General features: G+C 38.5%; 1 protein-coding gene across 2 annotated transcripts; it reads right to left on the reverse strand.

Moving 5' to 3' along the window:
- Nucleotides 1-721: 721 nt before the first annotated feature.
- On the reverse strand, nt 722-7558 carry tmem151bb (transmembrane protein 151Bb). 2 transcript variants are annotated; one of them, XM_058749889.1, is made up of 2 exons: nt 5620-7558; nt 722-4438 (listed from the first exon to the last, which is right to left on the reverse strand). In XM_058749889.1, the coding sequence occupies exons 1-2, from the start codon at nt 5704-5706 to the stop codon at nt 3038-3040; spliced, it is 1488 nt and encodes a 495-aa protein (XP_058605872.1). In that variant the 5' UTR covers nt 5707-7558; the 3' UTR covers nt 722-3037. The 2 variants fall into 2 exon arrangements, with proteins under 2 accessions (XP_058605872.1, XP_058605871.1); XM_058749888.1 differs by having other exon boundaries at nt 722-4441.
- Between the last annotated feature and the right edge of the window lie 5727 nt (nt 7559-13285).

A 13285-nucleotide genomic window follows, 5' to 3' on the forward strand; every position in this document is an offset into this window, starting at 1 on the left:
GAGACCAAGATAGAACTTTTTGGCCTTAATTCTAAGCGGCATGTGTGGAGAAAACCAGGCACTGCTCATCACCTGTCCAATACAGTCCCAACAGTGAAGCATGGTGGTGGCAGCATCATGCTGTGGGGTGTTTTTCAGCTGCAGGGACAGGACGACTGGTTGCAATCGAGGGAAAAATGAATGCGGCCAATTACAGGGATATCCTGGACGAAAACCTTCTCCAGAGTGCTCAGGACCTCAGACTGGGCCGAAGGTTTACCTTCCAACAAGACAATGACCCTAAGCACACAGCTAAAATAACGAAGGAGTGGCTTCACAACAACTCCGTGACTGTTCTTGAATGGCCCAGCCAGAGCCCTGACTTAAACCCAATTGAGCATCTCTGGAGAGACCTAAAATGGCTGTCCACCAACGTTTACCATCCAACCTGACAGAACTGGAGAGGATCTGCAAGGAGGAATGGCAGAGGATCCCCAAATCCAGGTGTGAAAAACTTGTTGCATCTTTCCCAAAAAGACTCATGGCTGTATTAGATCAAAAGAGTGCTTCTACTAAATACTGAGCAAAGGGTCTGAATACTTAGGACCATGTGATATTTCAGTTTTTCTTTTTAATAAATCTGCAAAATGTCAACAATTCTGTGTTTTCTGTCAATATGGGGTGCTGTGTGTACATTAATGAGGAAAAAATGAACTTAAATGATTTTAGCAAATGGCTGCAATATAACAAAGAGTGAAAAATTTAAAGGGGGTCTGAATACTTTCCATACCCACTGTATATAGTTCTGCTTATACAGTAAAATTACCCGAAATATTTTATGTGACATTCTATATTGACATCTAGTGGTGTTTTCTCATAACTGCACACTGGAAGGCAATCTGCCTTTTTTTAACTTTTTTCCTCCAGGAAGTGAAATTATTTTGGTGTGAATTCAACAGCAAACATTTGTAAGTAATATCAATGGATATGAATTGATCTTGGATGTTTTTTGGTGTTAGTTGGTTTGTTTATCTCTAGAACATTCATCAAATTATGTTTCTATAAACACTCCCTGCTACAAAGACTCAATAAGATAATATATGTTTACTTGAGCATTGCACTACAAAATCTTTTTTGCACTATGTGCTACTTCCCACAAAATCTCTCTTCTGCACAACAATTTAATGTACAAAACATATTTTTCTGCACAATTTCATCTACAAATATCTCTTTACATGTACAGTATTTATGTAAAGTTCTTGTACAGTCTCAGTTTGTGTATGTGTAGTCAACTAGGTATAGTAGTTATAGTATTTATAGTATAAGTATAGTCAGATGGTTAAACTGTTGTATAGCTCTATTGTTCTTCCTATATTTGCATTGTTGTATGTTTATCTTATGTTTAACTAGTATGTAGCACCGTGGTCCTGCAAGACACAACATTTCATTCCACTATATGTCCACACATGTAGCAGAATGACAAAGCTCAACTTGACTTGACTTGACTTAAATCCGTTTGTAAGTAATCAAAATTAAAGGTTGACCAGAGCAGATTTATAAAAACTTTTATAGAAATACTTCCTTAAATTACAAAAAAAAAAAAAAAAAACAGGAATGACCTAAGTGTAACTTGACATGACTTTTGTTCTCTTTTCTGGCAAGTCACATTTACACAGTGGTTACTCATTTCTGTGTATCCATAAGCAGTTTATTCAGTGATTTTATATCCCTTTAACATAATGTTTAATGTGTGCTACATGAAGGCAGCATAGTGATGGCGTTTTTACGTTTTCATGACATGTTATACATTATCTAGATAGTATAAAAGTGATATGACACAATGTTGATAAATGCTTTTGCAAACTTTAGACACAACAGGTAACAGACCAGAGATATGTAGGGTATATCTGGATCGACTGCATGAACAAGATAAAAAAAAAAAAAGGAAAAAAAAGTGTCTTTGGGAAGCTCTAGGCCATTGTTGAGGGTCAATACTTCTTTTCAGCATTCAGGTATCATTGGTATTGTAAAACCACTTTGAATGGAGCTTTCATGAGGCTGCACCTTTGTTATGGTTAATGCAAAACAATATTAATTAATCAATAAATGAATGTACAGCTGCATAAAGAAACATATTTTTCTCCTCTCCTATACTGTTTTTAATTGATCCTTTTCATTTACTCTGATCCACTGCAATTTCTGGCTAAGTACAAGAGCAGCCGCCAGCTATTAAACCCTTAAACATTCACTAATAGTCAAGCCTGTTTGTGTCTGTCTTCACTAAATAAGTCCTTGTTGGATAGTTTGTACACTACATACAAGCGATGTAAAGAAAAGCTTCAACAGTCATACATTCCATTGTAAATTGGATATACGTTTTAAAGGCGTAACATACCAGAGGTTAATAGTTGCATAGCCTGAAATGTGTTTTATGGTTTCCTAAGTGGTTTGAGAGAGTGTTGCAAACATCGCCATAATAGTTCATAATTGTATATAGTTCTGCCTGATGCAGTTAAATCACAATAAAAGTACAAATAACCCATGATATTTTTCTCGCATACATGAGGAGTGTTCTTACATGAATGTAAACCGTACATTTCATGGGCCAATGGAATCCACTACATGAGAGAAACAAAGTAACATTCGTTTACAGATGTTTTGACTGATGTAACTTCAAGTGCAACATTTAAGAAGGTTCATAAAGGTGAAAATGGTCATACTTGTAGAAAAAAGACCAGGTTTTTGCTCTGTGGCCATTGTTCTTTATAGCTGTCAAGAACATGTGAACAAAATCAGCCCGTTTTTGCTGTCCTGGAGCGCAAGTTAATCAAAAAGTATTACTTGTACCAAGAACTTCAATGCTTTGTTTGCATTATTGCTATATAAATATGTATTACTGGAGTTATTTCTCAATTGCTCCATCCATTGTTGTAAGCGTACAGTGTTGTGGGCCAATAAATGATTCCTGAGTAACAGGACATGTCCAGTATTGAGATTTTTCTGCATTATCGGAAAGACTCTCAAGTCTTTTGAACTTCTTTCGGTGGACAGAGGTCCATCATAAAGACGTCTCCACGCATGAGCCATTCCTATGGAAGGAGCGATGATTGGGGCAACTCTCATTGCAATGGACGATAAGCACCGGGAAATACAGCGCATCCTGGTAGGGTGGTGGGTCTTCCTCGTCAGCATTGATCCGTCCAGACAGGCATCGCGTGTTCTCGCTTGGGCTCTCAGGTTCGTCCAGACTGCCGCTCCCGCTTCTCCAGAAGCAACTGCGGCGGGAACCGTACAGTCTTCCCAAGGAGAAGCGACTCCCGCTGAAGGGGATCCGTGGACTGCCATTGCAAATGCTAAGGGCGCTGCGGGTTAACACGGAGGAGCTGCTGATGGCGCGATGGCAGCGTTCACAGTTCTGTCTGACGCCTCCTGAACGTTGCGCCAGGTCCATCAGACCCGCTTCCGAGTAGCTGGGCACCAGCTGCTGGTTGGAGCGAATGTGCCACTCCAGTTCGGTGCTGTCGATAGTGTTGACCCTTGGGATGCGTCTACAGTAAGGTCTCTCATCGCAGGGCGTCACAGGTATGTAGTCGGCACCAAAGAGCTTTTCCACACGGTAATGGACGTAGGCCGTGCGATACTCCATCAGCACCCGTAGCGGCCAGGATAAGGTAAGAAAGGCCGCTGTCCAGAAGACGTAGTTGGAGACGTACCAAGGATGGTGGTCGGGGTTGGAGAAGGCAATCATGTACTCTTTAAAGTCTACGTTTTTCAGGTGCATCCCCTCCCGGGCCTCCATATAATCATCTAGTCCTTCGTTGTCGGTGAAGAACCTTGCCCGTTGGGTCAAATAGGAGTTTTCGGACTCCACGTTGGCGAAGCTAAAGCACTTGGTGAACCTCAGTTTGGTGATGGCTGACTTTTCCAGCCCGACGAGCTGCTTGGAGACATCCTTAACTCCACAGTGGCCGTAGTCTAACTCTGCCTCGGCTACATGCGTGTTCACCCTCTCGTGATACACCTGCGTGGTGGTGTACGCATCTCCGTTGCGGTACCTCGTGACTTGTCGCGTCCGCCGCACATAGTGGTAGCTGATAGCCTTCCACCAGATGCAAGGCTTGGCCTGCTGCATCCTCTGGACTCTTTCGTAAATCCCTTCCACGTGCACTTTATACTGAAGCTCATTTCTGGCATGGCAGTGCCAGCACTCCACCAGGTAAACGACATAAAGCATGATGAGGAAGGCCAGGGGGATGTAGATGTAGCCATCGGAGCAGGGACTGTCATGATACATCATGGACTTCCCTTTGTAGGCACTGTCAAAGGTCAAGCGGGTGACCTTGGTGACGTGGCACCACACCATGGCTCCCATGCAGCCATACATGAGCATGGACAGCAGCAGGCATTTCCAGAACACCTCTCTGCACATGGACTTGCTCAGTGACTGTTTCACAGGCCTCTGCTGCTCGTCAACCACAAAAGAGAACAAAGAAAATGCAGATGAGATCAAAAGGGCATGGAAACGGTGAGTACAGTGAATTATGCAAATGCAGTGTCATGCATGTTGTTGTTTGAAATCAAGATGATGAATTTGCACAAATGTATTCCTTTACTGGTTTATATTCATGCATCTTATCATCATAGAGCAGCACATATAGCTAATATATATCTAAATCTTTCAGTATCTAGAGATGGATGAGATAATGCTGCCATACACATTACATCATCGCAAATGCATGTGATATGTCAGACGCATGCTGGATATACGAACATTGAAGATGGCTTGTAATGCATGCTTTTTTTGTCATATTTGTTTTCTGTACATTTTATTTTTGTAATCTATGTCTTTTTGGTATTTCATTGAATCTTGAATTTTCTTTTTTGAATCTAAATTAGTTTGTTGTTCATGCATTGTCACTAACTGTATATTTTATGTTCCTCTCATTGGATTCTGAACTGTAAGCCTCCCTATTTTTTTTAATGTATATTAGTTTGGTGTTCAAATTCAATTTCAAGTTTTGAAATTAAATACTTCAATTTTAACAATATTTACAACAATATTCACTAAATACTACAAAATTCCCTAAAAGAAATTGAAAATGGACATTATCCATTTACAAAGCTGTTTGTAGATTTTGAACCTGACACAACCTTGTTAAAGCAAGCCTAAGCTGGTTTGCTAGTCTCCCAGCTTGGTTTAGCTGATCCTAAAAGCGCTTTTGCATGCTTTTCATGCTTTAAGACCTGCATACCAATTAGCAAACTATTTTATGCTGGTTTAGTCTGCAGTACTACACCAACAATAATCTGCCTAATAAGCATGACCAAATACTGGCCTAACCAATATATTGTTTCATCACTATAATGGTTGATTATGTGATCAATCAGCATTTTTAATGTCTGACATGACATTAGGTGTCATGCTGGTTGTCATGTTATGCAGTATCATGGATTTTATCTCTATTGCTTACAATAACAAAGACTGGTCGAACTGTCCGCCTGTTATTTGATGAAGCCAATCTCTGCTCATGCATTCTCACGCAGTGATGCTCATGTTTACATTTCTTGTTTCACTATTATCACGCGCCATGCATGCATCGTCATGACTGCAAAATGAAAACGGCATCAGTTATTGAATACCTCCTCTCTAGTGCCGTCTGGGTCGTCCTCAAACACAGTGGTGGTGCTGCTCTCACTGGCTGTCGCAGCGGATGCTGGAGGGGACATGGCTGGAACAATGACGGGGTGTGGACCACCTCAAACTCTCCCCAGACTCTTCAGCATCCAGTAATTACAAACGCACACCAATGCAACCAGCGCTTTCAAATCAGTCTGTCCATTCCGTCATGCATTTTGAAATGGAATTTCATCGCTTAATCCTGTTTGCAGCAACACCTGCGATTTGATTAGGCTATTTGTGCAACGTATGCGCGCATAATATATGCATCTTTTGAATGCCTATTGAAGATCGGTATTATGCTTTAACGATCGTATTACAATCACATCAAACGCATGCATTGAAAATCTGACTGATGCGAATTCACAGAGCGTCTGATTAGCCGCCATACCTCCTGAACGATAACGCGAGCGTGAGACGCGTTTCTGACGCCATTAAAGAAAGAATGTGGTTTATGCCGCTCAAACTGGGTCCTTTGGCGAGGATTTGCAATTCCAAATTGGGAATGTTAAGAGCTGGATATTGTCGTTCCCGCAGGGAGAGGTTGAGGGGTGGGGAGGATGATGAGGAGGATGATGGTGGTGGTGCTCGGTGAAGCTCCTGACAGCAGATGTCGACAACCGAGCGCATTTAAATTCACATGCTTCTGGTGAAATTCACACATGCGATCAAAGAAAATGAATTACCGTATCCAATATCTAAGAAATGTATTTACAATATACAAATAGTTTAAAAATGAATGCAAGTTATTTTACGCTAAAAAGTTGCCAAATGTATTGCACTTTCACCCAATTTTGAATTAAATTATTGGTTAGTAAAATCAAGTTCTGACACGTTATCGTGAAAAGTTGAATGGATAAAAGCAATTGTGTAGATTTTTTTATTTTATTTTTTTTTTTAGATGTATTATTTCATTTCTTTGATTGCATGTGTGAATTTCACTAGTTTCAATGTCTGTCATGTTTTTGTTGTATTTTCTGTTCAGTGAAACTATTGTAATTTATTAGCCACTGCTAACTATTGCACGCTTTACACAGCTCATCATTTTTCATGATTTTAATAATTGTGTTGGTAGTGATTTTATCATGGTTTGATATACATTTTAGCAGTTTAGCTTGAATGCAATGTAAGGTGTCAGTGAATGAAAAATGATTGACAGCTGTCTGTCTGACCCGTTTCAGATTCAGCACCGTGGACAGCGACACACTGAAGAAGCAGAACACTGAAAGGGTATGAAAAAGGTGCAATGAAAGAGAGGTTGTTGTTATGCGTAACACCATATTTTATGTTCCACAAAGAGAAAAAAGTCGTGCAGGTTTGAAACCACTTAAATCTAAGTAAATGACAGTATTTACATATTTGGCTCAACTATTCTTTCAGTAGTACTTTGAGTACCAAATACTTTTGTTGCTTCGTAGTTAAAGGTTTTGGCTGCATGGACATTAATTTGTCAGATGGTCAATTGTTGGTCAGTTCAGTGGTTTACAGTTGGGGCATTTTTCCCCAGTCATCTTAAAGACAACATATCTCAATTTTCCTGAATTCTCTTTATATTGTGCATATATACTGTGCTTTTTATTATGCATATGCATTAAATCTAGGGGACTCACAAATGGAAGTGCAGGCGCTGTCAATTGTTATTGAAAAATTACCAGCTAGTAATTCTTACAGCTATAAGTAATTCAAAAGCCAGCAACTCAGCAGCTCTGTATAATTTGCCAAATGTCCACCAGATAGCGCTGTAGTCTTTCTCTTTTTTCAGTGTCTACGTCTGCACGTCTTGTTCTCTGTAAAGATAATAGATCCTCTATTTATATATAGCATTTTTATTTGTGTTGCAGTTTATAAATTTATTGAGAAAGTTAATTACAGCATGCATATATATATATATATATATATATTATAATATATTTATTCGCCAGCTGAGGAAGTTCAACCTGCTACAGGAGCTACTGAAACAGTTCTACTCAGCCATCATCGAGTCTGTTCTGCGCACATCAATAACTGTCAGGTTTTCTTCAGCTACAAAATCAGACATCAGAAGACTACAGAGAACGGTTCGGACTGCTGAAAGGATTATTGGTGCTCCCCTGCCCTCCGTCCAAGAACTGTATACATCCAAAGTGAGGAAAAGGGCTCAGAAAATCACTCTGGATCCCTCACATCCAAGTCACCCCCTTTTTGAACTTTTGCAATATGGCCGGTGCTACAGAGCCGCAAATACCAGGACAGCCAGGCACAAGAACAGTTTCTTCCCCCAGGCAATCTACCTTGTGAACAGTTAAATGTTCCCCACATTATGCAATACATATGTGCAATAACCTTATATTTATTTGTTACCACCTCCATCCTAGCACATCCCTGCATCTCATTCTATTCTATTCCATTCTATCATCTATAGCACAACTGTACATACAATTTATTAACTTTTTTGTCTATTTATATTTACATATGTGTATTTTTTTTTTTTTATTCTCATCTTATTTGTATTGTCTGTGTTCTTGTCTCTGTGTACTGGAAGCTTATGTCACTAAAACAATTTCCTTGTATGCGCAAGCATACTTTGCAATAAAGCTCTTTCTGATTCTGAAAGCTGAATAAATAAGCTTTCCATTGATGTATGGTTTGTTAGGATCAGACAATATTTGGCCGAGATACAACTATTTGGAAATCTGGAATCTGAGGGTGCAAAAAAAATCTAAATATTGAGAAAATTGCCTTTAAATTTGTCCAAATTAAGTTCTTAGCAATGCATATTACTAATAAAAAAATAAGTTTTGATACATTTACGGTAAGAAATTTACAAAATATCTTCATGGAACATGATCTTTACTTAATATCCTAATAATTTTTGGCATAAAATAAAAATTGAGAATTTTGACCCATACAGTGTATTTTTGGCTATTGCTATAGTAATATATGTATATATGTATATGTATGGAATTGGCATGGTTTCATATAGTTTACCAGTATGTCTGTTATTTATTGTTAGATTTGGATAAATTTGCTGACATCAAATTAATTTTACTTTCACGGAGAACATTAATTTTGACATGAAAGGAGTTTTTTAGCATAATTAATGCTTATCACATTTTTCAGGCATCCCTCAATCACAGGCAGTTGCATGTGATGGATTCCTTCTAAATGTATTATGACAAACATTATGCAGTGTGTTAGATGACACATCTAACCCCTTTTTTAATATCCCCAGGTGTCATGTTTGTCATAGCTGGGTTATAATCCATGTTGTTTTTATGAGTATCTAAAGACTGAAATAGCATGCAAGAAGCAGAAACAGGCCAAACAAACAGTTTATAGGGAGGTTTTGTTTAACACTGGTTAAACATGAAAGTTGCATCTGATGTTCTGTGGCTTCTGAATCTATGCATCAGCGTGATAGAATGAACAGAGTTTGTTAGAATCACAGAGAAGATATCTGAGGAAATCTGCAGAAAAGAGCCTGAGCTGATGTGAGAACCAAAGCAGCTTGATTTACTGAAGGATTTTGACGATTAAACAAAATTATTTTCTTTACTTGAGCGATCATAAATACTGATTAATGAGACTTTAAGTGGTTCTGTGTGTTTGTCGTTTATTAAAGCTACAGTAAAGTTGCCTGTGATTTTGTCACAATAGGAACAAACATCAAAATAAACCTGCTAAACCTCAGAAATCATTTTAAAGTAATATTTATGAGTAACAGGAAGTGTAATTTATCAATCAAATGTTTTTTCAGAAAATTACCTCAGTTAACCCATTTTTTATTTGTGGGACCAAAAAAAAGCTGCATGTTTGGGAATCTAACTATGACAGAATATACTAGTGAAGGCATTTTCTGTGACTGTATAAATATTCATTGCAATTACATGTAGTATTTCATTTTGAAGATGGACACGACTGACCTTTGCAAAGTCCAGATTTTCTGCAGTGTTTGACGCTGATACACAGAAGTGAGCAGGATTACCAGCCGCGAGCCGCCTCACACTTCAGACCTTTAATTAGCTCTCTGACATGGTTTCTGACTGCTTGTTTGCTGGGCTTGACTCTGTATTTTTGGCTCAACACTAGAGTTGATGCAGTGAAATGATTCTCTTTTACCAGGGAGTGTTTTCTTCAGCTGGATCAAATCAGTGTCTACAAGGCGAGTTAACGGAATAGTTCACCCAGAAATTTGCAATATGCTCACCCTCAGGCCAAGATGGGAACAGACTTGGAGAAATGTAGTTTTCCATCACCTGTTCACCAGTGGATCCTCTGCAGTGAATGGGTGCCGTCACATTGAGAGTCTAAACAGCTAATAAAAACATTACAATAATCCACACCACTCCAGTCCATCAGTTAACATCTTGAGAAGACAAAAGCTGCGCATTTGTAAGAAACAAATCCGACATTAAAACAATTTTAAGTTCAAACTGTTGCTTCTGACAAAAATGTAAATCCATGGTCTGGTCTGAATCAGGAGCGAAATCTGCACAGAAGTCAGTGTGTGAGTCAGAAGCAACGATTTGAAGTTAAGAATGTCTTAAAGATGGATTTGTTTATTACAAACATGCAGTTTTTGTCTTCTCGAGATGTTAATTTATGGACTGCAGTGGTGTGGATTACTTGTGGATTATTGCAACGTTTTTATCAGCTGTTTAGACTCTCATTCTGACGGCACCCATTCACTGCAGATGATCCATTGGTGAGCAAGTGATGGAATGCTATACATTTCTCCAAATCTGATGAAAATAACCAACTCATCTACTGGATGGCCTGTGGGTGAGTAAATTGTCGACAAATTTTTATTTTTGGATGAACTGTTCGTTTAATTTATCATAATCCATAATTTCAAAACAATTTCTTTTTGATCTTGGGGTGAAATAATACCCGGATATACATGTGTATATATATATATATATATATATATATATATATATATATAATTAAGTGTTTGACCCCTTCGCAAAACATGACTTAGTACTTGGTGGCAAAACCCTTGTTGGCAATCACAGAGGTCAGATGTTTCTTGTAGTTGGCCACCAGGTTTGCACACATCTCAGGAGGGATTTTATCCAACTCCTCTTTGCAGATCCTCTCCAAGTCATTAAGGTTTCGAGGCTGACGTTTGGCAACTCGAACCTTCAGCTCCCTCCACAGATTTTCTATGGGATTAAGGTCTGGAGACTGGCTCGGCCACTCCAGGACCTTAATGTGCTTCTTCTTGAGCCACTCCTTTGTTGCCTTTGCCGTGTGTTTTGGGTCATTGTCACGCTGGAATACCCATCCACGACCCATTTTAAATGCCCTGGCTCTGACGGTACAGGGCCCCCGTCCATTGTCCCTTTGATGCGGTGCAGTTGTCCTGTCCTCTTAGCAGAAAAACACCCCTAAAGCATAACGTTTCCTCCTCCATGTTTGACGGCGGGGATGGTGTTCTTGGGGTCATAGGCAGCATTCTTCCTCCTCCAAACACGGCGAGTTGAGTTGATGCCAAAGAGCTGGATTTTGGTCTCATCTGAGCACAACACTTTCACCCAGTTCTCCTCTGAATCATTGGCAAACTTCAGACGGGCTGTACATGCTTTCTTGAGCAGCAGATAGCAATTTATAACTTTTTTGAAATGCGTTGTTTTTTTGTTGTTATTCTGTCTCTCACTGTTAAAATAAACCTACCTTTAAAATTATAGACTGATCATTTCTTTGTCAGTGGGCAAACGTACAAAATCAGCAGGGGATATATATATTTTTTTTTTCCCCACACTGAATATATATATATATATATATATATATATATATATACAAATACATTTTCCAGTATTCAGTAGCAGTTGGAAACCGCATGTATAAAATAATTTATGGCTTTTCTACGTTATATACAGCTCACACTGCACACATGAATGTAAGATGACTTTCCTTGTGCAGTGTCTGTCTCCAGTAATCCTCAATTGTTTTTACTGTATTTTTTTTTTTTATCATAATACAAACCCATTTGAGCCCCTCCACATTATTCAAATTGAATTCATGCATTAACATACAAATTAAATAATGTTTTGAGTTTTTTTTTTTCTTTTCTTTTTTGTGACAGTGACTGTGTGCCAAGAATCCTATTGAAGTTTCCTTTTGAAATGCCTCGTCTGACACCCAAGATAATAATCTCAACGTCAGGTGGAAACTTCCCGCCACGCAACAGTGACTGTGAAATTAGACTCGCGGCAAATTAGGTAAACTGTATGAGGAGAATAGAGGATGGATCTGTGCCTCTGAAAATGAAGATTCTGAGCTGAGATGCGACCTGGAAGTGTTTTTAGAAGATTCTCCCTATGAGAAAAGGATCGGTTTACTCTCTTCAAGGTTTTAATTGTTTTGGAAGGCAGTTAATCAATAATACTGCAGTGAATGTAACAATAGTAATAGATTCACAGCGGTGGATTTTCACAGCTCACTTGTTCCACACCAAATTCCCTGCGAAAACACACTGATGTCAGAACAGGCTCCACAGAGGAGAAAGGTTTGCCTGTATTGAATTAGGTCAGAATTGGAATAGATTGGTACATAATACAGTTGGGGATTTGTCAAAAAATATCCACAATATAACAGACATTCACCATGAATGCATTAGCGCAACATTCATGGCCAACATGACCAACACTAATCAGTTATTAGTCCCACTGCAGTCGTCGTGTTTGATCTGATGTGTTGCATATTTGTTAGTCTTTGGTTTAGGAGTCATAAGGTTTAAAGTTCCTGCCTACAGACTGTGATGGTGCCGTGGGATCTCACTAATGTCAGGTGGGTAACCTCATCTCGATTGCTTTGCAGTTCCCATGGAAACAGGGCACTTCATGGTTTTCGGAGATGCTATAAATTGAGCTTCCCTAAATTTTCAGATCCTTTGGTGATGTCTGTAACAAAGACGTGTTCAGCCTTTCTTAATATGAATCTTGTTTTCCATTTTTTAAATGATTTATTTTAGGGATGCATTATACCAATATAAAATGTTCTTCACACTAAGAAAAATGGTTCTTTTGAGAACTGTTAACTAAAAGGTTATTTGGAGACCAAAAATGGTTCTTCTATGGCATCACTGTGAAAACACCCTTTTCGCGACTTATATTTTTAAGATTAATTTAATTTATTTTGGCTTTCTAGTGAAATATGACCCGTGATCTTGGTAGGTTTTCTGAGATTACATGATCTACCTGAAGTTTCTTCAGAAAATGCAACATCAATGTTATTTTGAACATGCATTTATGATCTTTGCACTTGACCCAGTCAAAAACATTGCATTTCACTCTCATAAATAAAGATATAATAGCTGTCACTGAGGCAGTACCTTTTCAAAAGGCATGCCTTTGTACCTAAAGGGTCCCTATTGGTATCTTAAAGGTACATATTTGTACCTAAAGTGCACATACACTGAAAATTGTTTTTTAAGGTAAGTGGTTGCAAACAATTTATTTTAGCTACATTTAATTAAAAAAAAATATGTTGAAAGTTAGTCAACTAAATATGTTTATTTAAATGTAGCTAAAATAAATTGATTGCAGCCACTTACCTAAAGTAAATTCAATGAATCTTTTTTTTCAGTGTATTAGTACCTAAAAAGTACAAAAGTGTACCTTTAGAAAAGGTACTGCCCCAGTGACA

Source organism: Onychostoma macrolepis, chromosome 17, assembly GCF_012432095.1.
Source record: "Onychostoma macrolepis isolate SWU-2019 chromosome 17, ASM1243209v1, whole genome shotgun sequence".
In the NCBI taxonomy this organism is placed as follows: Eukaryota; Metazoa; Chordata; class Actinopteri; order Cypriniformes; family Cyprinidae; genus Onychostoma; species Onychostoma macrolepis.

Coding starts and splice junctions, on each gene's coding strand:
- tmem151bb (XM_058749888.1), bottom strand. CDS start 5,706: ATGTCCCCTCCAGCATCCGCTGCGACAGCCAGTGAGAGCAGCACCACC. Junction 4,442..5,619: donor CAGACGGCACTAGAGAGGAG/GTATTCAATAAC, acceptor GTTGACGAGCAG/CAGAGGCCTGTGAAACAGTC.